This window comes from Moschus berezovskii, chromosome 24 (assembly GCF_049115385.1).
Source record: "Moschus berezovskii isolate FMDL1 chromosome 24, NW_MosBer_1.0, whole genome shotgun sequence".
In the NCBI taxonomy this organism is placed as follows: Eukaryota; Metazoa; Chordata; class Mammalia; order Artiodactyla; family Moschidae; genus Moschus; species Moschus berezovskii.
Genome location: NC_142483.1, coordinates 16,840,037 through 16,864,278, shown reverse-complemented (window position 1 = coordinate 16,864,278; position 24,242 = coordinate 16,840,037). Strand labels below are relative to the sequence as shown.

The window sequence follows — 24,242 nt, the reverse complement described above, 5'->3', positions numbered from 1 at the left end:
GTCGGTGATGCCATCCAGCCATCTCATTCTCCGTCGTCCCCTTCTCCTCCCGCCCCCAACCTTTCCCAGCATCAGAGTCTTTTCCAGTGAGTCAACTCGTCTCATGAGGTGGCCAAAGTATTAGCTGGGTATAAAATAATCATTCACGCTTAAAGCCACTGCTCTTGGCAATCTGGCTTCTAGGAACTTCACCACTTCATCACTAATTTCACTAATGACCACTAGTTGCCAAACCGAAAGGATGTTTTTCTAATATTTCTCTCCCTAGACCTCCAGGTAACTTTTTAAAACCTTTTATTTTTACATAATTGAATACCTGTTATCAGTGTAACAGAATAGATGACTCAGAAATAGACCCACACAGCTATAAACAGTTTCTGACAGAAGTGGAAAAAATCAGTTCAATGGAAAAAGCATAATTTTTTCAATAAATGGAGTGGAGCAGTTGGACACTCATTAAAAAAGAAAACAATGAAAGGAATAAACAACAAAAACCTTCAAACCTCAGCCTAAACTTTGCACCTTGAACAAAAATTAACTAAAAATTGATAATAGATTTAAAGGTAAAACAAAACGATTAAAAAAACTTTTAGAAGAATGTCTAGGAGTAGGCAAAGAATTCTTAGACATGACATCAAAAGCACAATTCATATTAAGGACCTAAATGTAAGACTGGAAACCATAAAATTCCTAGAAGATAATATAGGCAGAACACTCGTTAATATAAATAACAGCAATATTTTTTAGGATCTATCTCTTAAGGCAAAGAAAGCAAAAGCAAAAATAAATAGGTCCTAATTAAACTTAAAAACTTCTGCACAGCAAAACCATCAACAGAATGAAAATATTTCTACTGAATGGGAGAAAATATTTGCAAATTATGTGACTGATAATGCATATAAACAGCTCATACAACTTGATGTCAAAAAAACAAACAGCCTGGGACTTCCCTGCTGGTCCAGTGGTTAAGAATCTGCTTTCCAATGCAGGGAACACGAGTTCAATCCCTGGGCTGAGAACTAAGATCCCACGTGCAGTGGGGCAACTAAGCCCCATGCCACAACTAAGACCCGATGCCACCAAATAAATAAATATTTTTAAAGACCTGATTAAAAAATGGGCAGAAGACCTGAATAGACGTTTTTCCAAAGAAGACATACAGATGGCCAATAGGCACATGAAAACATGCCCAACATTTGTTCATCATTCACTCATCAGAGAAGTATAAATGGAAACCACAGTGAGATATCACATCATACCTGTCATGGCTGTCATTAAAAAGACCACAAACAACCAATGTTGGGGAGGATGTAGAGAAAAGGGAACATTTGTACAGTGCTGGGGGGAACATAAATTTGTGTGGCCACTATGGGAGACTGTGGTGGTTCTTCAAAGAACTAAAAATAGAACTACCATATGATGCAACAATTCCATTTCTAGGTATATATCCAAAGAAAACAAAAACACTAAGTCAAAAAGATACATGCACTCTAATGTTCACAATAGTATTATTTATGATAACCATGTAAAAGAATGAAAAATTTCCATTTACAACACCAAGTGAAATAAGTCAAGCAGAGAAAGATAAATATTGTATGTTTTCACTTAAATCTATATAAGTACCATGCGCTAACCGATTGTGCCACTGGAGCTTCCACTTAAATCTAAAAAAATAAAACAAATGAAGGAACATGACAAAACAGAAACAGACTCACAGCTATAGAGAACAAACTAGTGGTTGCCAGTGGGGAGAGGAAAAGGAGGAGGAACAAGATAGGGGTAGAGGATTAAGAGGTACAAACTACTGTATATAAAAAGCTATATGGATACATTGTACAGCACAGGGAATATTGCTAATATTTTATAAAAACTTTAAGTGGAGTGTAATCTGTAAAAATTTTTAATCATTATGTTGTACATCTGAAATTAATATATATTATAAATCAACTATACCTCAATTTTAAATAGCACAATCCATGGAAAAACTGCTAAATTATATGTCATCATGGAGAATAAAATGGCAACCCACTCCAGTATTCTTGCCTGGAGAATTCCATGGACAGAGGAACCTGGCGGGCTACAATCCATGGGGTTGCAGAGTCAAACGCGACTTAGTGACTAAAACAACAACAACATATGTCATCAAAATTAAAAACTATTCTACGTGAAAGACTCTGTTAAGAAGATGAAAAAAGTTACTGTAGTAACTTTTTGACAAATCGTATATCCAACAAAGGATTTGAATTTAAAATATTTAAGAACTCTCAAAACTCAACAGTATAAAAATAATCCAATTAGGAAATGAGTAAAAGACATGGATAGACATTTTATCAAAGAGGACATATGGATGGTAAATAAGCACACCAGTTGCTCAATATCATTAACTATTAGGGAAATGTCAATTAAAATTATGACAAGTTAATCACTACATACCCATTCTTCTTCTTCTTCAGTCGCTCAGTCGTGTCCGACTCTCCGCAACCCCATGAATCACAGCATGCCAGGCCTCCCTGTCCATCACCAACTCCCGGAGTTCACTCAAACTCATGTCCACAGAGTCGGTGATGCCATCCAGCCATCTCATCCTCTGTCGTCCCCTTCTCCTCCCACCCCCAACCTTTCCCAGCATCAGAGTCTTTTCCAGTGAGTCAACTCGTCTCATGACGTGGCCAAAGTATTGCAGTTTCAGCTTTAGCATCAGTCCTTCCAATGAACACCCATTAGAATGGCTAAAAAAGAAATAGTGACAATTCTAGCTGATTTTTGACACAGCTGAATATTCATTTCTTTTAAATGCCCTTATACTTATTTTTCTGGTTCTCTAAATATTGTTTCTCTGTTATCTTCATGGGTTTCTTTTCCTTGTGTAACTGTGGCTTGCTATTCTTTCCTTGAATCTTCCTGGAGGATTCTCTTCTTTTCTGATTTCAAGTACCTTTCATATTTTGATGACTCCCATAGATTTTGATGCACAAATACCTCAAATTCAACATGTAAACTTATCAGTTTCTTCCATAAGACTTCTATTCCTCTTTATTCTTTTTTCTAATTATCACTATGCTTGAAGTACCAGTATCTTAACATTTTTCCCCCTGTCCCCTGCCCACCTGCCATATAGTTAGTCCCTGAATGCTACGAATATTTTTCCAATTAGTCCTCTTCTTGCCCCAGCCTTCGATTGGACCTTCATCTTTTGCCTTGGCTATAGCAGCCATCCGTGGCTTCCCATAACCTATAGATTTAAATCTTAATGTGCATGCAAAGCTTTTAATGTGACTCCTACCTATTCTCTTGCCTCTCCTCTCGCCACTCTCTCTGTCATATCTTATGCTTCACCAACACGGACTGGCTTATTCATCCTTGAGGAAACACATCATTTCTCACCACACTGCTTTTGCCTGGCACATCCTCCCACCACCCACGCTTCCTTTTACCTGGCTGTCTCTACTTCAGCTCAGTTTTCATCCCCAGGAAGTCTACCCTATTCCAATGGGTTTGGATAGACGACTTATTTGCTCCTATTATATTAATACACTGTTTATTTTTGTTATTTTACTAAACACATTGTTTTAGGTATTCCCTTGATGTTTTTATGTATTAAAGTGATCTATTTTCTAGTTTTGAGGCTAGGAATTGCTTCTGTTTGAACATCTTTGTGTCTTTAACAACTATGTTATTGAGTACCAATAGTGAATACTCAATAAATGCTTGTTGAATTAAAAAATATAAATAATTATGTTCAGTTAACTACAACAGGTATTGTGACAGAAGTATGAAGAGACTACAGTGGGGACCTAAAGTAGGAGGTTTTCAAAAGAGACTTTGAAGCACGTGGTTTCACTTAGAAAAATCGGTTCTCTTTGCTGAAGGAAGATGTATATTCCAGTTGTAAGCATCAAATATATATATATATATATGTATGTATATATATGTAATGGGGTAATTGGTGCTGTTTATTGAGATGACTGAGACTCAGATCAGAAAACTGAGTTTCTGATCTGTTTTCTAATCCGATTAGAAACTAGGAGATCAAGGGATGTCTTTTGGCTATGCTGAATATTTCAGAAAGAACTGAGTTCTAGAGATAAAGACTGAGAACACACAACATATGCAGTTTATATTGATGGTCATGAGACTAGGTGAAATCACACAGGGAGAAAGGAAAGAGAAAGAGTGAGAAGATCAGGTTCATAACTAGACAGAGTCAGTCTGTCAAGAGATTGGGGACCACCACAAAGCTTTTAAGATCAAGCAGTGTATTAGTGGAATAGACATAGAAAATAACCTGCTAGAAAAATTTTTGAGCAAGCAACTAATTGAAAAGTACTTTAAATAAGATGAAAAAGTGTCCAATGAGGCCATTCCTTAAAAACTTATTATTTTGAAATAATTTCAGACTTATAAAAAATTGTAAAAAGAGTACAAAGTATTCTGTATATTCACTTGTTCTCATAATAGTAACATTCTTGCCTGCAACAATGATTACTTTGGTGGTTGCCAGATAGTAGTTTTCTCACCATTCTTTGTATATTTTTTAGTTGGAATTTTGTATTAAGGAAGAACTTGGTCTTTTTTCTTTCTTCACTCATTCATTTATATATCAGTATATGGGCTATGGGTTTCCCAGGTGGCGCTAATGGTAAAGAACCTGCCTGCCAATGCAGGGGATGTAAGAGACATGGGTTCAGTACCTGGGTTGGGAAGATCTCCTGGAAGGGAATGACTACCCACTCCAGTATTCTTGCCTGCAGAATTCCATGGATAGAGGAGCCTGGTGGGCTACAGTCCAAAGGGTTGAAAAGAGTTGTACACAACAAAGCAACTTAGCAAGAGTGGGTTATGGATTCTTATTTTATTGGAGTCTTATTATTGAATTTAATGTGTTGTTATTGTGGTCTATTCTGATGTTTGGCTGCCCCAAATTTGGCCACTGGGAGCACATCAAGTTACCTCTTATGTTCTTTTTAGCTATCCCATCAACACAAGAAGATGTTCCAGCCTTATGCGGTACTATTCCTGTTCTAATCATGAAATCGTCATTTCTCCAAGGATTCTTGGATCTTTTTTAGTAGAGAATGGCATTTAGAAGTTGGGGCCTAAGTGTAAACTATGTAACTGAGATGTAGTTGCTTCTTTGTTCCTTCAACAAAAAGAGGCCAGAAATTATCTATCTGCCTATCTACCCATCCATCCTTCCCTCTGTCATCTGTCTGTCTTGAAAGCCTTGAGTTTATGCTGATGCCTCCTATTACAATTCAAAATCACAGAGTTCTAGCCTTCCCTCTTTGCATGTTTGTTACTCCCTTTTCTCACATTCAGAAATATGAATTTTACTAACCATAATATATTTACTTATTTTACTAAATTCTCTAATACAGGTAAACAGTTTTTAAATTGCTAACTCATGTGAGGAATCTGCTCACTGTAGTTCAATATTTGTCTATAGTTTTATGTACTTAGCTTGAAGGCATGTATCAAAATACTGTGTTCAAAAATTAGTTTGGTTAGTTCTATACTCCTTTCAGTGTGGCTATGTTTTTAATTTGAAATCCATTTAGGTTCATTTGTTTCTTTCTTTTTCATTTTGGCTTTTTCCTCTCATCCTTACAATTTTCTTTATTCGTTTTTTGAGGATGGGAAACAATAGCATATTTTAAAGTCAGAACTGCATCCAAATCTATACTCAAAACCATATCCTTCGTCCCTTCTACCCTGTTCCTCCAGCCAGTACTTTCTGTCTGTTACAACCTACTCCCTTTTAAATAACTGATGACATTGATTTCTGGCTTATCCTTTCTGTGTTTAATATTTCATGAAGAAATAGATAAATGTTCTTATTTTCCTTTCTATTTTACACAAAATGCATCATACTATATTCTTTTGCATTTTAACTTCACAGTACAGCCCAGAAATCACCCCATATACATTTATAGAGATCTACATTTTCTCCCAGCTTTATTGAGATGTAATTGACACATAACACTGTGTAAGTTTAAGGCTTAAGATGTGCTGGCTTAATTTCCTCATTCTTTTTTATTGCTGCACAGAACACACCAGTGTGTTATTTATTCAGCTGCTCTCAAATATTTCTAGCATTCTGCTGCAATGAATAACCTTGTGTGTGTTTTCATATTGTTGGAGGTGTATTTTCAATTTCTGGAAGTGGGACTTCTGGATCAATACGTAGTTTAGTTAGAAACTGCAAGATTTCTCTCAAGAAGGTTTGTGCCAGTTTGTGTTCCTGCTTGTAGCTTGTGAGAGTGCTTGATTCACCATAGTCTTACCACAGAATATAGGGGTCATATTTTTTATTTTTTGTCAGTCTGAAAGGTGACAAATGGTATCTCAATGTAGTTTAAATTTGCTCTCTCTAATTTTGAAGATCAAAAACCTTTTCGTATGGTTAAGAGCCATTTTTGTAATATTTTTATTGTGAAATTGTGGTTCATATCTCCTGTTCATTTTTCTATTTATTTCACCCTAACATTTATTTAAAACTTTAAAGAATTGTAATAAAATACACATAACATAAAATTTACCAGTTTAACTATTTTGAAGTATACTGTTCAGTGGTGTTAAGTATTTTCACATTGTTGTGCAACCAGTCTCCAGAATATTTTCATCTTGCAAAACTGAAACTCTACACTCACTAAACACTCGCCATTTCCTTCTCCCCCTAGTCCCTGCCAAGTACCATTCTATTTTTTGTTTATGTATTTGACTACTCTAAATACCTCATATAAATGAAATCATAAGGTATTTTTTTCATTGGTTTATTTCATTTAGCATAACGTCCTCAAGTTTTACTCATCTCCTAAATTTTAAGCATTCTTTCCATTTTATTTGAGATATATGTTGCAAATATTTTCTCCCAGATTGTCAGCTATCTTTTATTAGGTTTTTGCCATGCAAGCATTTTAATTTTATGCAGTCAGAATTTGTTAATTATTTTTTTCTTTTCTATACCTGGAATTTGAATCATAGTTATAAAGTTTTCCCCTACACTCAAATGTAGAATAATTTTATTAATTTTTTTCTAGGCCTTGTATAGTTTTATTGTTTCAGTTAACTCCTAATCTATGTGGAATTTATTCTTCTGTATGTTGGAAGATATCTGTTAAATTAATCTTTTTCCAAATGGCTGACCAATTGTTCCAGAAATGTTTATTAAAATCTTCATCTTTGCTTCAGTGATTTGGGGCACTACATTTATTATATGCTACATTTTCTTATGTGTTGTATCTATTTCTGGACTTTCTTTTGTTTCTTTGTTTTTTTTCCAGTGGTCTGTCTATTCATGTACTTATTTACACTATTCTCATTAGGGAGACTTTATAGTATGTTTTAATGTCTCCTAAGGCAAGGAGAAGGCAATGGCAAGCCATTCCAATACTGTTGCCTAGAAAATCCCATGGATGGAGGAGCCTGGTAGGCTGCAGTCCGTGGGGTCGCTGTCGACTGAGCGACTTCACTTTCACTTTTCACTTTCACACATTGGAGAAGGAAATGGCAACCCACTCCAGTGTTCTTGCCTGGAGAATCCCAGGGACAGGGGAGCCTGGTGGGCTTCCGTCTATGGGGTCACACAGAGTCGGACACGACTGCTCCTTGCAGCAGCAGCAAGGCAAGGAGATCCAACCAGTCCATTCTAAAGAAGATCAGTCCTGGGTGTTCATTGGAAGGACTGATGCTAAAGCTGAAACTGCAATACTTTGGCCGCTTCATGCGACGAGTTGACTCACTGGAAAAGACTCTGATGCTGGGAAAGGTTGGGGGCGGGAGGAGAAGGGGACGACAGAGCATGAGATGGCTGGATGGCATCACCGACTCTGTGGACATGAGTCTGAGTGAACTCCGGGAGTTGGTGATGGACAGGGAGGCCTGGCGTGCTGTGATTCATGGGGTCTCGGAGAGTCAGACACGACTGAGCGACTGAACTGAACTGAACTGAACTGAAAACAAGTTCTTCTTTGTAAATTTTCTTTCTCAGGGATTTCTTGGCTATTCTCAAATGTTTATTTTTCCACTTGAACTTTAGGCTCAACTTGTCTAGTTCCTTAAAAATGTGTGTAGATACTTTTATTGGTATTGCATTAAATTGATTGGGGGACAAATTAAAATGTTTGTGATGTTAAAACATCTTTACCAAGCTCAGGTACTATCTTTCCATTTGTTTATGTCTATTTTTGTCAGACTTCTCTTTGTTATGGGAGAATTTATGAAATTACATTATGATTCTTTTGTACCAGAATATTATCTCTAAGAGATTGGGGCTTTGTTTACTACTATATCCTGAGCATTTGGAACAGTACCTTTATATTTGTTGAATTAGTGAATATTTGTTAAATGAAGGAATAGTAAGTTAGACAAAGGATCTTTGTTTGTCTTAAGAAAGTGAAGAGTATACTAAAAACATTAGTTTGGAGAGAACTCATCATGAATAAATATATAAAATAGTTTCTTTGTAGGTTGTACTTTGGGGTAAAATATTTTTATTCTAAAAGCATGTTATTTTTTATAATATTTTTATTCTGAAGTGCTGCTGCTGCTGCTGCTGTTAAGTCACTTCAGTCGTGTCCGACTCTGTGTGACCCCATAGACGGAAGCCCACCAGGCTCCCCCGTCCCTGGGATTCTCCAGGCAAGAACACTGGAGTGGGCTGCCATTTCCTTCTCCAATGTGTGAAAGTGAAAGTGAAGTCGCTCAGTCGTGTCTGACCCCTAGCGACCCCACGGACTGCAGCCTACCAGGCTCCTCCATCCATGGGATTTTCTAGGCAATAGTACTGGAGTGGCTTGCCATTGCCTTCTCCGTCCGAAGTGCTACATTTGCACATATATCATTGAAAGGCTACAATATTTAGACCATTTTTTTTTCTTATTATATTCTCAGTTCAACTATATGTATTTGAAGCAATGTGTAGAAAGTAGTCCGATAGTGCCTCTTCAGCAGGAATGGCTGGATCACATGTTAATGTTGGTACCTGAGTCTTTGAAGGAAGGGAAAGAACGAGAAGAACTTGTTCAAAGTCTCATAAAAGAGGTGTCAATTGATTTTGAAAAAAGCATGAAGAGATATTTGGGTAAGTAGATTTAACACACACCAACTGAACTGAAGCTTGCTTGTTCCCCTGCCTATCCCAATCAAAAGCAGAAATATGAATAATAAACATTATATGTTTAGCTGTGTGTACTTTTAGAGTTTTAATTTTGAGCCTATAATCTAACCAAATCTTTGTAATTCGTGGGCATCGTTTTCAAGGGCACTTTGTGGTTTTTAATGTGCTCATTAACTAATAGCTTTTTAACTTGTTACTTTGTCTTTATGGTTGTAGTTACATTACTTATAGGATTGTAAGAATGTTTTAGTGTGTTTGGAGAGATTTAGTAGAGAAATAACCTTTGAAAGTTTTAATTGGATTAATTTTTTAAGTTATTGTGCCAGTGACCTTGGTATAGATGAGATGAAAATAGTTGAGGACTTATTAAAGCTTTACTGTATTTAAATTCACTTTCAAAGTAGGGCCAAAATAGTACCAAAAGCTTAAAATTGTTTCAAACAAGGGACTTTTTTCTTATACTCATTTTGATGTATATTAAACTATACTACTCATTATCAAAAGTTGAAACTTTGATTTCAGTTAGGTCTTGCAGAGATTTTCAAGAAGTATTTATCTATCTATAAAATACTGTTTTTCTTTCTTTTTTAGTGAGAAGTGTTCTCGTGAGACCTGATATTAATTGGCTTGAAGATGAAGGTGGCCCTTTACCTGAATCCCCTGTGTGAGTAAATCTTTTGAAACAGTACTGCATCTAGGTTTTGATAACAGACTGAAAATAAACTGATCGATCTTACATTCAAGGCTAAAATTATGAAGCTCAAAAGTATTTTGAAAACATGTAAAAGAATTGTAATACTGTTTTTTTTTCTCCCCAAATGTATCCTCTACATTGGACTTACCTAGTTGTTGATTATACACTTATGAAAACCTTTATGGATGTATAACTCAACTTGGTCTTTCATAAGCAAGCTCTGGAGTATGCCAGACAGATTTCTCCATCTCTTCTACCCATCCTGAGGACCAAGTTTTGTTTATGTAGGGTAACTGAGCCAGAGTGCAGTGGAAATTAAGGAACTCATGCATGGCCCATCAGACTTCCTTACTCAGCAATGATCTCTTTATTCTCTCTGAAGATAAAGAACTCTCAAGATCTTGAGATTCTCTTAAATTTTTTTTTAATTTTTATTTAATAAATGGTACAGAGCACAATGCCAAAAACATTAACAGTTAAAATTTCACCAGATGAAAAAAATGCTATAGAATACACAGTTGTAAAAAGCTACATTAAGTTATTTTACAACTGCCTCAAGCAGCAAAAAGAAAAAAAACCCAATACCATACCTAAGTTATCCCTCTCTCAAAATAATGCCATTTATGTTATAAACCGTGAGCATCCCATTAAAAGACAGAAACTGCTTTTGTTAATTCATATATATATATATATATGACTATCACTTTGCTATACAACTGAAACAAACACAACACTGTAAATAAAATATAGTACAATATAAAATAAAAATAAGTAACAGACCTTTGGGGCTTTACACTGAGTTAGAGTTCCTATCAGAGGGATAACAGCACCACAGCCGTACTGAATCTTGAAGGAGGCACACGAATGACTGGATTACAAGAGTTATAGGAATGAGAGCTGCTCACTTCCCAGAAACTACAGCTCACAGAAAACCAACAAAGGCACGAGATACAGACCATTTACCTATGAATGTGTAAAACTCAAGAAATACATAGAAATACAAGAAACTATTCTTAAGCAATCTTTTAAAACTTTGAACAGTTACAGATTTTACCATTTGTTATAAATTGGTATATATAATTTAACCAGAACCATAAGAAAATTAGTATTGTGTGAATTCTGAAGCACTTTCAACATGTTGTAGGAATAATGTGGACTTTCTTGAGTTTTCTTGAGTTTCTTGATGTATTTTTGTTACATGCTTATCTACTAAGTTTCCCATTGCTGACCACATTTCTCTCTTCTCAATCCCCAGTCTTCTCACTTTGATACTAGTTCTATGCCTTAAATATTCAGTTCAGTTCAGTTCAGTTCAGTCGCTCAGTCGTGTCCGACTCTCCGCGACCCCATGAATTACAGCTCGCCAGGCCTCCCTGTCCATCACCAACTCCCGGAGTACACTCAAACTCATGTCCACAGAGTCGGTGATGCCATCCAGCCATCTCATTCTCCGTCGTCCCCTTCTCCTCCCGCCCCCAACCTTTCCCAGCATCAGAGTCTTTTCCAGTGAGTCAACTCGTCGCATGAGGTGGCCAAAGTATTGCAGTTTCAGCTTCAGCATCAGTCCTTCCAATGAACACCCAGGATCGATCTCCTTTAGAATGGACTGGTTGGATCTCCTTGCAGTATAAGGGACTCTCAAGAGTCTTCTCCAACACCACAGTTCAAAAGCATCGATTCTTCGGCGATCAGTTTCTTCACAGTCCAACTCTCACATCCATACATGACCACGGGAAAAACCATTGCCTTGACTAGATGGACCTTGGTTGGCAAAGTAATGTCTCTGCTTTTTAATATACTATCAAGGTTGGTCATAACTTTCCTTCCAAGGAGCAAGCGTCTTTTAATTTCATGGCTGCAATCAGCATCTGCAGTGATTTTACTTACTAAAATTTAGAATGTGTCATTTGAATCCTGTTTGATACAGTGTTTTGCTTTTCCAGAGGCCTGGATTATTCAAAGCCTTGGCATTCTAACTATCTGCAGACAAGAAACCAAATATTAGCTAATTTGCACATTGTTCATCCAACCATGAAAATCTTACTGGACCTTGGTTATACAACATTTGCCAATACAGTTTTGCTAGACTTAACTGGAATTAGGTAAAAATCCCATATTTTTAATTAACATTTAAAATTTTAATGTCTTCTGCTTGAGTCTTTATATTTTTGACTACATAATTTTTATAACTGATAAATATTTAGAAGTTTTTACATTTAAAAAAATTTTAGCTTATTTACTTGCTTCACTCATTTTGTATCATGACCAGTTTGTTTGCTTTAAATCATTTTTTTTTCATAAATAGAGGTAAAGGCCCAATTGATTGTGAATCACTAAGAAATGATTTATCAATACAAGCTAGAAAGGCAGAAGAGAAGATAATGAACACGTGGTATCCAAAGGTTATAAATCTCTTTACCAAGAAGGAGGCACTAGAAGACATTAAACCTGAGAAACTAGATGCATTTTATAACTGCGTTTCCACACTTATGTCAAATCAGGTAAGTAGATTTTGTATATTTTAAATGATAGTTATTAAAGTTAATTTAGCATTTTATGAGGTATAGTGCTATATAATTATTTTGAAATAAAGTGAGAGAGACTTTTGCTAGGTTAGCTGAACAATACTTCATTTCTGGAAGCAGTATAAAGTAACTCTAGAATTATGTGTCAACATTATGAGTGATTACTGGACTCATGCTTAAAGGCTATAAGCTAATTATCTATAGTTTTATTAAAGTAAATTAATAAAAGGACTATCCTAGAGAATGTATTTTTGAACTTATGAAATTCCAAGTTAATTGATTATCACTTTGTTCTTAGTAAAATCTTGATTTGAAATGTTATTAATAATTTTTAAATGACAGAGGATATGAATTTTATACAATTATTTTATTGGCTCCTTGAATTTTTACTATCGTAAAAATGTAACTCTAGAAAAATAGTTTTGAATAAAAAGTTTTCCTTTTTGTAAAGATCTCCAAAGATTCCATAAATTTTGCCTTTTTAAAGGTAATATATATGTGTATACATATATATATATAAATCTGATATGTAACACTGTAATAAATATACATGATTTCCTTTTTACCTTTATCCTCTTAAGAGGACTATGATTATATGATAAGAAGTTAAGAGATGAAAAATGTTGTGAAGGTTATTTAAATCTCTGTCTACTTTGTTTACATTTCTAATAATTGGTTATATTTAACAAAGTATTATTCAGCCTTTATTAACTTAGAGTGCACATTTCTAAGTTCCAGTGGCTTCACTCTCAAGTAATGGTATACTGGAAATCTGATGCTCCAGGAGAAAAAAATCCTGATTTGTAGTGTTTGCCAATTTCCATGGTATAAATATTCCTACCATGCTGATTTTCAGGCATCCAAGAGTTTAGTATCTGGCTCACAGAATTCTTGAATGTTTAACAATTAGCTCTTGTAATTGTAGGAGCTAGCTTTGGTACATCACTCTCACTTGCCCCAGACACATATCACCTCATGAAAGTAAAATTGAAAAGTGAAAGTTGCTCAGTCGTGTCTGATTCTTTGTGACCCCATGGATTATACAGGGAATTCTCCAGGCCAGAATACTGGAGCGGGTAGCTTTTCCCTTCTGCAGGGGATCTTCCCAACCCAGGGATCGAACCCAGGTCACCTGCATTGCAGACGGATTCTCTACTAGCTGAGCAACAAGGGAAGCCCATCACCTCATGACAACCCCCCAAACTGGGTTTCAGGCCTCTCTACCCCTCAGTCTTTTCCATGCTGTTGGGTCTTCTGGAACTTCTTCTGGAACCAGGGACAAAATTAAAGAATGTGGAAGATTCTAAGTTGCCATTTTAAGATTGTTGATATTCATAAAAAAATTAAAGTTTGCATATATTGTTCTATTTTAAACTGTATTAAGAACATATTGTGCTGAATGAAGATAATTATCAGGACTAAATGGATTGGTAAAATGAATTAATTATAGGCAATAGCTCACTGATCTAAACTTTTAGTTAAAGGTTTGTACTTTCTAAAGTAGTAATAACTTATGGTATCATGCAGCTAAAGGATCTCTTAAAGAGAACTGTAGAAGGATTTGTAAAACTCTTTGATCCAGAAGATCAACGAGGGTTGCCCATATTTAAGATGGAATTGACCTTTGATGATGATAAAATGGAATTTTATCCTACTTTTCAAGATTTGGAAGATGTTGTCTTTGGTTTGGTTGAGCGAATAGCTGAAGCTCTGCAGGTATGTCTTTATCCTTATTCATTGGGTTTCTTTAAAAAAAATTGTTTTTATTGGAGTATAGTTGATTTACAATGTTGTTAGTTTCAAATGTACAGCAAAATGAATCAGTTATACATATACGTATATCCACTTTTTTTTTTTAAGATTCTTTCTCCATGTGTATCATTAGAGTACTGAGTAGAGTTCCCTGTGCTATACAGAGGTCCTCATTAGTTATCTATTATATATAAATATATGCATATACATACGTATATGTATTAGTATGTATATGTCAATCCCAACCTCTCAATTTATCCCTCCACCCCCTTACCCTCTAGTAGCCAGAAGCTTTTTTTCTACATCTGTGACTCTACTCATCAGATATCTTTCAGTTCAGTTCAGTTGCTCAGTTGTGTTCAGCTTTTTGCAACCTGGTGGACTGCAGCACACCAGACTTCCCTGTCCATCACCAACTACCAGAGCTTGCTCAAACTCATGTCCATCGAGTTGGTGATGCCATCCAACCATTTCATCCTTTGTCATCCCCTTCTCCTCCTGCCTTCAATCTTCCCCAGCATCAGGGTCTTTTCCAATGAGTCAGTTTTTCGCATCAAGTGGCCAAAGTATTGGAGCTTCAGCTTCAGCATCAGTGTTTCCAATGAATATTCAGGACTGATTTCATTTAGCAGTGACTGGTTGGATCTTCTTGCAGTCCAAGGGACTCTCAAGAGTCTTCTTCAACACTTCAGTTCAAAAGCATCAATTCTTCCTCGCTCAGCTTTGTTTATAGTCTAACTCTTACATTCATACATGACTACTGGAAAAACCATAGCTTTGACTAGATGGACCTTTGTTGGCAAACTAATGTCTCTTCTTTTAAATATGTTGTCTAGGTTGGTCATAGCTTTTCTTCCAAGGAGCAAGTGTCTTTTAATTTCATGGCTGCAGTCACCATCTGAAGTGATTTTGGAGCCCAAAACAATAAAGTCTGTCACTGTTTCCATTGTTTCCCCATCTATTTGCCATGAAGTGATGGGACCGGATGCCATGATCTTAGTTTTTTGAATATTGAGTTTTAAGCCAGCTTTTTCACTCTCCCCTTTCACTTTCATCAAGAGTCTCTTTAGTTCTTCTTTGCATTCTGCCATCAGGGTGATGTCATATGGCTCTTTTTAAAACTTTTTAGTTGAATATAAGCTCTATAAAATGTATAGGTACATAACTATTTTTTTTTTCATCCTCCAGATTTTTGTAAGTTAAAAGTGCTTTCTCTTTGAGAAAGTTTCCTGGTTTGAGATGACATTTTTCTTTTTAGAACTTTTATTGTAGTTATGAATTAATATATATATATTAATTTTTATGTTATAGTTATGAATATATATATTTACAAATTGACATTTTATGTGTTTCATGTTCCCTACTGAGTTGTGAACTTCTTAAGGACAAGATCCAAGTGATGTGTGTTCTTTCTAGAGCTTTCTAATATAATCACTTCAACATTATAATTCCTTATAGATATTTGTTGAATGATAAAAAACTAAGCCAACTAAGGTTTTATATTTTAAATCATTATTTTGTATCAAGTTATCTTTTCCTGGACCATTGAAACCTGAAATGAATTTAAGTATAATATAAGATCTACATATAGATCAACTGTACAGATATTTATTTCATGAATTGTCATTTTTATATCTGTTAGAATGTTCAAACAGTACCCTCTTGGCTATCGGGAACTTCAACACCTGTGAATCTTGACACAGAACTTCCTGAACACGTGTTACAATGGGCTCTTGATAGGCTGAAGGTGGCAGTACATCATAACTTAGAAGGCGCAAGAAAACATTATGAGACATATGGTATATGTGACACAAGTATTATATATCTTTTTTTGTGATAAATGCCATTTTATTTTTACTAGAATTTTGTCAGATATTTGGTTGTCTGGATCTGTTAGGAAAGACGAGAGAGAGCAAGAAGTGAGCATAGGCATGGCTTCTGACAGAGTCATGGATCAAACCCAGGAAACTTGAATTCTGTTATTCAGTCCAAAGGGTGAATATTAACTGGAGCAGGGTCATAAAGTCAAAACGTAGAGAGAAAGGATGTTGATATAAGCAGAAATTTAAATCAAGGGCAAAACCAAGGTAATTTCTAACAACTTTAGCTTAATCATCTCTTCAAGTATGTTATGGGGTCAGGATAAATAGTTGTTATTTGACATTCTATTAACCAAAACCTTTTATTAACTGGCTTATCTGTGAAAGTGTTAGTTGCTCAGTCATGTCCAATTCTTTGCAACCCCATGAACTGTAGCTCTTCAGGCTCCTCTGTCCATGGAATTCTCCAGGCAAGAATAATGAAGTAGGTAGTCATTCCCTTCTCCAAGGGATCTTCCCAACCGAGGGATCGAACCCAGGTCTCCCATATTTTAGGCAGATTCTTTATTGTCTGTGTCACCAAAGAAGCTTTATCTGTACCTCTAAGTTATTTTATATAAACTATTATTTTTATTTTAAAAGTCTTCTTTTAATCTGGTTTGCTTGTTAGCTTTATGTTATTACATCTATTCCTGTTAATGTATGTTATTAGTCTATTAATAATATTTAATTAAATAGGCTGCTGTAGTCTATAACTATATAAAAAGCACTTTATCTTTTTAAAAGAGTGTTGTTGAGATTTAAATTAGATTATTAATTTTCAGTTGAAAAGTACAGTTGGCTCATTGATGGGACTGCTGTTAAGCTGATAGAAACTTTTCAGTCAGAGGATCATACTTTTGATGAATACACAAAGGTATGTGTTAATTCTGTTTTTCATTAATGCTTTTTTGAATTTATTTTTAAAATTAAGTTTTTTTATTCTAAAAAATAAATGCATCAATTTGAGTTAATAGAATTTCTTATTCAAAACATCATTCTAGTAAACTCATATGTTCATCTAATAATTCCTGTATTCATTTAGCTCATTCATTGATTCAACAAAAATACTTTTCATCACATTCAGACACATAGCAATATTTTGGTTATGCAAAAATAAATAATATATAAACGTTATCTTCAAGAGCTTATATTGGACATAGAAACCAGACATAGAAATAACAACTGTGAAAGTGAAAGTTGCTTAGTCGTGTCGGAATTCTCCAATCCAGAATACCAGAGTGGGTAGCCTTTCCCTTCTCCAGGGGATCTTCCCAACCCAGAGATCGAACCCAGGTCTCCCTCCTTGCAGGTGGATTCTTTATGAGGTGAGCCTCAAAGGAAGCCCAAGAATACTGGAGTGGGTAACCTATCCCTTCTCCAGGGGATCTTCCCGATCCAGTAATCGAACTGGGGTTGTCTATATTGCAGGAGGATTCTTTACTAACTGAGCTGTCAGGGAAGCCCAACTGTAATATATTGAAATTAGTACTAGAATGGAGATAGGGGCAAAGTGGTATGGAACCTCAGAAGAAGGAATGGCTACTTTTACATCAGTAAATTGATGAAGATTTCTAGAAAAAGTGAAAAGTGGGCTGGGCTTTGAAATAGATGTTTATAGGTGAAGAAGAGAGGAAATGTAACATAAGACAGGGCCAAAAGTATTTAGAGATGTTCAGAGAACATTGAAAGTGAAAGTGAAGTTGCTCAGTTGTGTTGGACTCTTTGTGACCCCATGGACTGTAACCTACCAGGCTCCTCCATCCATGGGATTCCCCGGGCAAGAGTACTGGATTGGGTTGCCGTTTCCTTCTCCAGGAGATCTTCCCAACCCAGGGATCGAACCCAGGTCTCCCGCATTGCAGGCAGACGCTTTACCATCTGAGCCACCAGGGAAGCTCTGAATAAACCCCAAATGGCTGAAGAATGAACAGAGGAGCCTGGTGAGGCTCCATCATGGGTTGGGAAAGAGCTGGACACAACTGAGTGACTGAGTACACATGTTCCTATTCCTAATAGGTAGTTAGGAATACAGTATCTAGGGTATTTTGTATTTCTGTACAAATTTTAGAATAATTGTGTTCTAGTTCTGTGAAAAATTCCATTAATACTTAAAAAAGATTTATTTTTATTTATTTATTTGGCTGCTTTGGGTCTTAGTTGTGGCATGCGGGATCTTCAAGCATCCTGTGGGAATCTTTCATGGCCTTGACATTGGAAACTCAGGTCTTAACCACTGGAATGCTAGGGAAGTCCCTGACTGTTTTTAAATTTTGTTTTGTTTTACCAATGTATGGGTCCTGCTTTCTTGTTTCTTTGTATGTCTCATAATTTTCTGTTGGAATCCAGACATTTTAGGTAATATACTGCAGCAATTCCAGGCCCTGGTCTCCCTTCCAGTTTGCTATTTTTATTTGTTTGTTTATTTGTTTAGAAACGGGGCAGATTATTTTAGTGAAGTCTGTTTTGCTTCCCACACCCTCTGAAGTACCAAGTGTTGCTCCTCAGGGAGCCACAGTGTTGGGTATGCCGAAAGTCATCCTGGAAAGGCCATGGTTTCAAATGACTTTCTTCTCTCTTTCTCTGGCCATACATAGCTGTTAGTCTTCAAGTCAGTTCAGTTCAGTCGCTCAGTCGTGTCCGACTCTCCGCGACCCCATGAATCACAGCACTCCAGGCCTCCCTGTCCATCACCAACTCCCAGAGTTCACTCAAACTCATGTCCACAGAGTCGGTGATGCCATCCAGCCATCTCATTCTCTGTCATCCCCTTCTCCTCCCGCCCCCAACCTCTCCCAGCATCAGAGTCTTTTCCAGTGAGTCAACTCGTCGCATGAGGTGGCCAAAGTATTGGAGTTTCAGCTTTAGCATCAGTCCTTCCAGTGAACACCCAGGATTGATCTCCTTTAGAATGGACTGGTTGGATCTCCTTGCAGTCCAAGGAACTCTCCAGAGTCTTCTCCAGCACCACAGTTCAAAAGCATCAATTCTTTGGCGATCAGCTTTCTCCATAGTCCAACTCTCACATCCATACATGAGCACGGGAAAAACCATAGCCTTGACTAGACGGACTTTTGTTGGCAAAGTAATGTCTCTGCTTTTTAATATACTATCTAAGTTGGTCATAACTTTCCTTCCAAAGAGTAAGCGTCTTTTAATTTCATGGCTGCAATGAGCATCCACAGTGATTTTGGAGCCCCCCAAAATAAAGTCAGACCCTGTTCCACTGTTTCCCCATCTATTTCCCATGAAGTGATGGGACCAGATGCCATGAACTTGGTTTTTTGAATGTTGAGCTTCAAGCTAACCTTTTCACTCTCCTCTTTCATTAGGAGGTATATATTTTATGACATGCTTTTCCTTCACTTCCAGGCAAAATGTCTGAGCCAAGGCCTTGGATCTGGGAATGGGGATAGTGATAGGCTTCTCTCAGTGACAATCCCATTGAAGAAGTCGAGCACTCAATGGAGTGCGTGTGTTCTAAGTCTCTTCAGTCATGTCTGACTCTTTGAGACCCTATGGACTGTAGTCTGCCAAGCTCCTCTGTCCATGGGATTTTCCAGGCAAGAATACTGGAGTGGGTTGCCATGCAGTTCTCAGGGGATCTTCCCAATCCAGGGAATTGAACTCGCATTCCCTGTGTCTCCTGTTTTGGAAGGGGTTCTTTACCACTAGTGCCACCTGGGAAGCCCAGACTCAGTGGTGTAGAGAGTACTAACCTGAGGTTAGCCTTGTCTCTTTTCTGCTATGGAGCTGCCACCTTCCCAGCGAGGGCAAGTGTGATTGGTGTCTCAGTATTCTCAGTGGTACCATGACCAAGGTCGACTCTCCCTTCCATGAGTGGTATTTGTGTGGTACAAGGGAGTTCTCACCTTCCAATTATATTCACCAGGAACCTGGCTTTAACAAAACTAGTTAAGCCATCCAACGGAAACCTGGGTGGTGAGGGAGCCCTCTGTTTTTGACTGCATTTGCCTGGAGTGGAGTTTCCACATTCTGAGCTGGCAGGAGGGAGGGAGGGTGAAATCCAGGTTTAAATACCACAGATTCTTACTTTTCCTTCTAAATTTTCATAAAGTTTCACGAATAGATGTATACTCTTACGACCATTTTCAGAGGTTTTAAATTAAATCCTTGTTTTTAAAATAATGTATTAGTCACTCGGTTGTGTCCAGCTCTTTGCAATCTCATGGACTATAGCCTGCCAGACTCCTCTGTCCATGGAATTCTCCAGGCCAGAATACTAGAGTGGGTAGCCATTCCCTTCTCCAGAGGATCTTCCCTGGTGACTCAGACAGAAAAGAATCTGCCTGCAATGCAAGAGACTTGGGTTTGATCCCTGGGTCAGGAAGTCCCCTGGAGAAGGGCATGGCAACCCACTCCAGTATTCTGACCTGGAGAATTCAATGGACAGAGGAGCCTGGAGAGCTATAGTCCATGGGGTTGCAAAGAGTTGGCTACAACTGAGCAACTAGCACACCGTAATATTCTCCACTTTCTCTGGGGACCAGGTCCACAGAACTCCTCACGTTGTCACGTTGGGAGTCTTCTCTGGGTTTCTTTCTATAATTTAAAAAATATGACTTCTTTTAAGATTTTCTCTTTTTTGTTGCTTCTCAGCTATTTGATTGTGAAGTGCTTTTTTGTTGTTTCTTTTGTATTCCTTCCTCTTGAGAAGACTGAGATTCTTAGATCTGTATAGTTCTTATCAAATTTGGAAAATATTCACACATTATTGCTTCATTTAAAAAAATTTAAAAATCCCTCAAAATTCTGCAATTCTAGTTTTATGTATTTTAGACTGTTTAATATTACTGCAAAGGTTACTGAAGTCTGTTCAGATATTTGCATTGCTTCCAACGTGTCATATTTTCTTTGATCAAGACCTTTTCTTTTCCATTTCTGTTAATTACATCCCAGAAAAAAATGGGTGATGGCCCTTGAGGATAAAGGGCCATCTGTTCTCCTTATTCTGGTGCCATCAGTTCAACTGACTATTTGGTATGTTTTTAACCAAGAACCAAGACTACTCAGTGTAGCCTTTGAACCAATTAATTAATACCTTCAGTTCCCTTAAACACTGAAAATTTTAAGCACAGTCAACTAAATACTGGAGACTAGAAAAACAAAGTAGCCTTCAGAGCAAGGAAAATGAAGAAAAAGTCTCCTTAGGGAATAAAAGGAATATGAGGCATTTTGGGGGGAGGTGGAGGTGAGGTGAGGAGGAAGGTAAAGAGGCAACATTAAAGATGGATTGTGAAATTAAGTCAAAGTTGCCCAAAGTTGACAGGTATGTTTCACTTTCCATAAAGCTTGTCACAATATAAATTGTCAGGTTTTCTTCCACGCTGCTTTGCTTGAATAAAAAAAATTAGCCCAGTGTGTCTAGGTATTAAGAATTTGTATAAATTGCAATATCTTGGAACTTTGGTAACAGCAGGGCACAATGTTTCTCTCCTGGGTTATTTTGACTAATACCAAAAAGTTTCTTATATTTATTTTCCTGAAGATTGAACTAGAATTTTCAATTAGTAAAATTAATAATTTAGGCATTAGTAATGGCCCAAGCAAGTATTAGTGAGGTATACATATTGTCACATGATCAAGATTTGCTTTTAAACTGAGAGATAGGTGGCTTTGATCATATTCTTTTTAATAGTTACTGAGGGGAATTTCACCTTGTGACATGTCCAGATATTTTTGATGCTATAAATGGCATTGTATTGGATATTTACTGTTAAATTGGTAAATTCCTTAATGAAAGGACTGGGGGGAAAAGTTGGTGCAACAATGGAAAGAAATTTAATCCCTTGGCAAAAATAAATGGATTTATACTTATAGCATATAATTAAGAATTTCACCATAATTCTGTACTGTCAAATCAAAGATGAATTTGAAAATTCTAAACATTTTTATTTTAAATCCTTTTTTAAAGTTTATAGGAAAATTTTTCAATCTTGCTTCAGAAATAATGCTTTTGCCTCAGTGGGTTCATTTCCCTATGGTGCGTTTGGATTGTGAAGATTTGAAGACAGGCCTAACAAACAAAGCAAGAGCCTTTGCAAACATGTTGCTAAATGATATAGCTTCAAAGCATAGGAAAGAAAATGAAAGGTAAGTACAATCAGTTGCCAAACTCAGAGTTTTAGGGTAAAAGAGATATTGGGTTGTCAAAAAAAAAAAAAAATTCCACTGGCTTTCTTACAGGAAAACCCAAATGAATTTTTGGCCAACCAGATAGTTTGCTAATAGCAATTCTTGTTTAAAAATATAAGATTAAAATATAAGTGCTTATAATGTTTTTTCTCCAACTTCAATAAGGATTAAAACTAATATTTATATAAAGTATTTAGCACAGTGCCTAGAACACGGTACTCAAGAAATGTTAGCTGTTTATTTTCCCAGAAGCAATGTGAGAAAATTATATGCTTTGAGATCAGAGAGACGTGGATTTGAATCCTGGCTTTACCATGATATAGTTCTATGACTCTAGGCAAGTTACTTAATTTCCCTGAGCCTCAATTTCCTGCTGTGCCAGTTATGAAAAATAATACCTTGCCTTGCAGAACTGATGTTAGGATCACAGAAAACATTTGTAAAGGATTTAGCACCATACTTAGCAGAGAACAGATACCCAAGAAAGGGAGTTATCACATCAATAAATATTTTCAAGTCAATAAAATAATATGACTGTCAGAAAGTTAAGTATTGGTTAGCCATATTTTGTACAAAATTTTATTATACAATGATGTTGAAGATGGTAAAGTATTAGACACTTCCTTTCTAACAATCCCGTTGAGTGATAGCAATGACAACACCATAGTTAATTTTAAAAATGATTTACGTTTGACACGACTTTTTAGTGTTTATTTTGGTAATATTGGTCACTTTTCTGGAAAATTTTACTACTTTCAACAAGTAACTGTCTTATTATAAACTCATGGCAGAAGAGCAGCTGAAAAGTTGTCCATTTTCCTCTGCCTCGTTCATGCTTTGGTTTCTTCCTAAGTTCCTTAATGTGAATTAGATAACATGAAAAGAAGGAAATGGGAACTTCCCTGGTGGTCCAGTTGCTAAGACTCTCTGTTCCCAATGCAGGGGGCCCAGGTTCGATCCCTGGTCAGGGTACTAGATCCCACATGCCACAAATGAAAGATCCCGCATGCCACCACTAAGACCTGGTGTAGCCAGATAAATAAATAAATTGTTTTCTTTAAAAGGAGGAAATGTGTACCACTATGTTAAGCATAATTTATTAAATAAATTGGGATTCCCTCGTGGCTCAGATGGTAAAGAGCCTTCCCTCAATGCCAGAGACCTGAGTTTGATCCCTGGGTCCTGAAGATCCCCTGGAAAATGAAATAGCAAGCCACTCCAGTATTCTTGCCTGGAAAATCCCATGGACTGAGGAGCTTGGCGGCTATATGCAGTCGATAGGATCACAAAGAGTTGGACACAACTGAGTGACTACACGTTCATTAATAATTATTAAAGAGCAATTTTCTTACTTCACAGTTTGGTTTAGTATCAGCTTGGGCACACTTGCTCTCACTCATCTTGTTTGCCTTTTTTCCTTTTCTGTTTTGTTTTGCTTTTGGCCATGCCACAGAGCATGGGGGATCTTAGGTCCCTGACCAGGGATCGAGCCTGTGCCTCCTGCAGTGGAAGCACGCAGTCCTAGCCATTAGACTGCCGTGAAACTTCCACTTCCTTTTCTTTTAATTGTATTGTTGCTCCAACGGGACTCAGATTCTGCTCTAGTAAGAAGAAAGCACCCACAGTAGAATCATCTATTTTTTGCATCATCAACATTAATACATCCTTCTAAAAAACTATTTTTCTAAATAATTTTAAATATTTATTTATTAATATTTATTTTTGGCTGTGCTGAGTCTTTGTTGCTGTGCGCAGGCTTTCTAAATTGCAGCAAGAGGGTGCTACTCTTTTTTGCAGTGAGCGGGTTTCTTACTGTGATAGCTTCTCTTGTTGCAGAGCACAGGCTCTAGAGCTCAGGCTCAGTAGTTGTGGCACATTGGCTTAGTTGCCACCTGGCATGTGGGATCTTCCTGGACCAGAGATCGAACTCGTGTCCTCTGCATTGGCAGGTGGACTCCCAACAACTAGACCACCAGGGAAGCCACTCTTAAAATATTGATAATCAAAAATTAACCGTCAGACTTCCTTGGCGATCCAATGGTTAAGAATTTGCCTTCCCATGCAGGGGGTGTGGGTTGGATTCTTGGTGAGGGAACTAAGATCCTACATGCCTCATGGCCAAAAAACCAAAATGTAAA

The 24,242-nt window shown here is 36.9% G+C and overlaps 1 protein-coding gene across 1 annotated transcript in view; it reads left to right on the top strand.

The window, feature by feature from the left end:
- The window catches only part of DNAH12 (dynein axonemal heavy chain 12), a 182,956-nt gene that overhangs the window by 12,040 nt on the left and 146,674 nt on the right, over positions 1–24,242 (top strand). The window contains exons 5-12 of the mRNA XM_088831634.1: positions 8,893–9,082; positions 9,710–9,782; positions 11,756–11,914; positions 12,118–12,313; positions 13,865–14,053; positions 15,732–15,888; positions 16,734–16,825; positions 21,884–22,062. Coding sequence (XP_088687760.1) covers positions 8,893–9,082; positions 9,710–9,782; positions 11,756–11,914; positions 12,118–12,313; positions 13,865–14,053; positions 15,732–15,888; positions 16,734–16,825; positions 21,884–22,062 — 1,235 coding nt within the window. The remainder of the gene's footprint in view (positions 1–8,892; positions 9,083–9,709; positions 9,783–11,755; positions 11,915–12,117; positions 12,314–13,864; positions 14,054–15,731; positions 15,889–16,733; positions 16,826–21,883; positions 22,063–24,242) is intronic.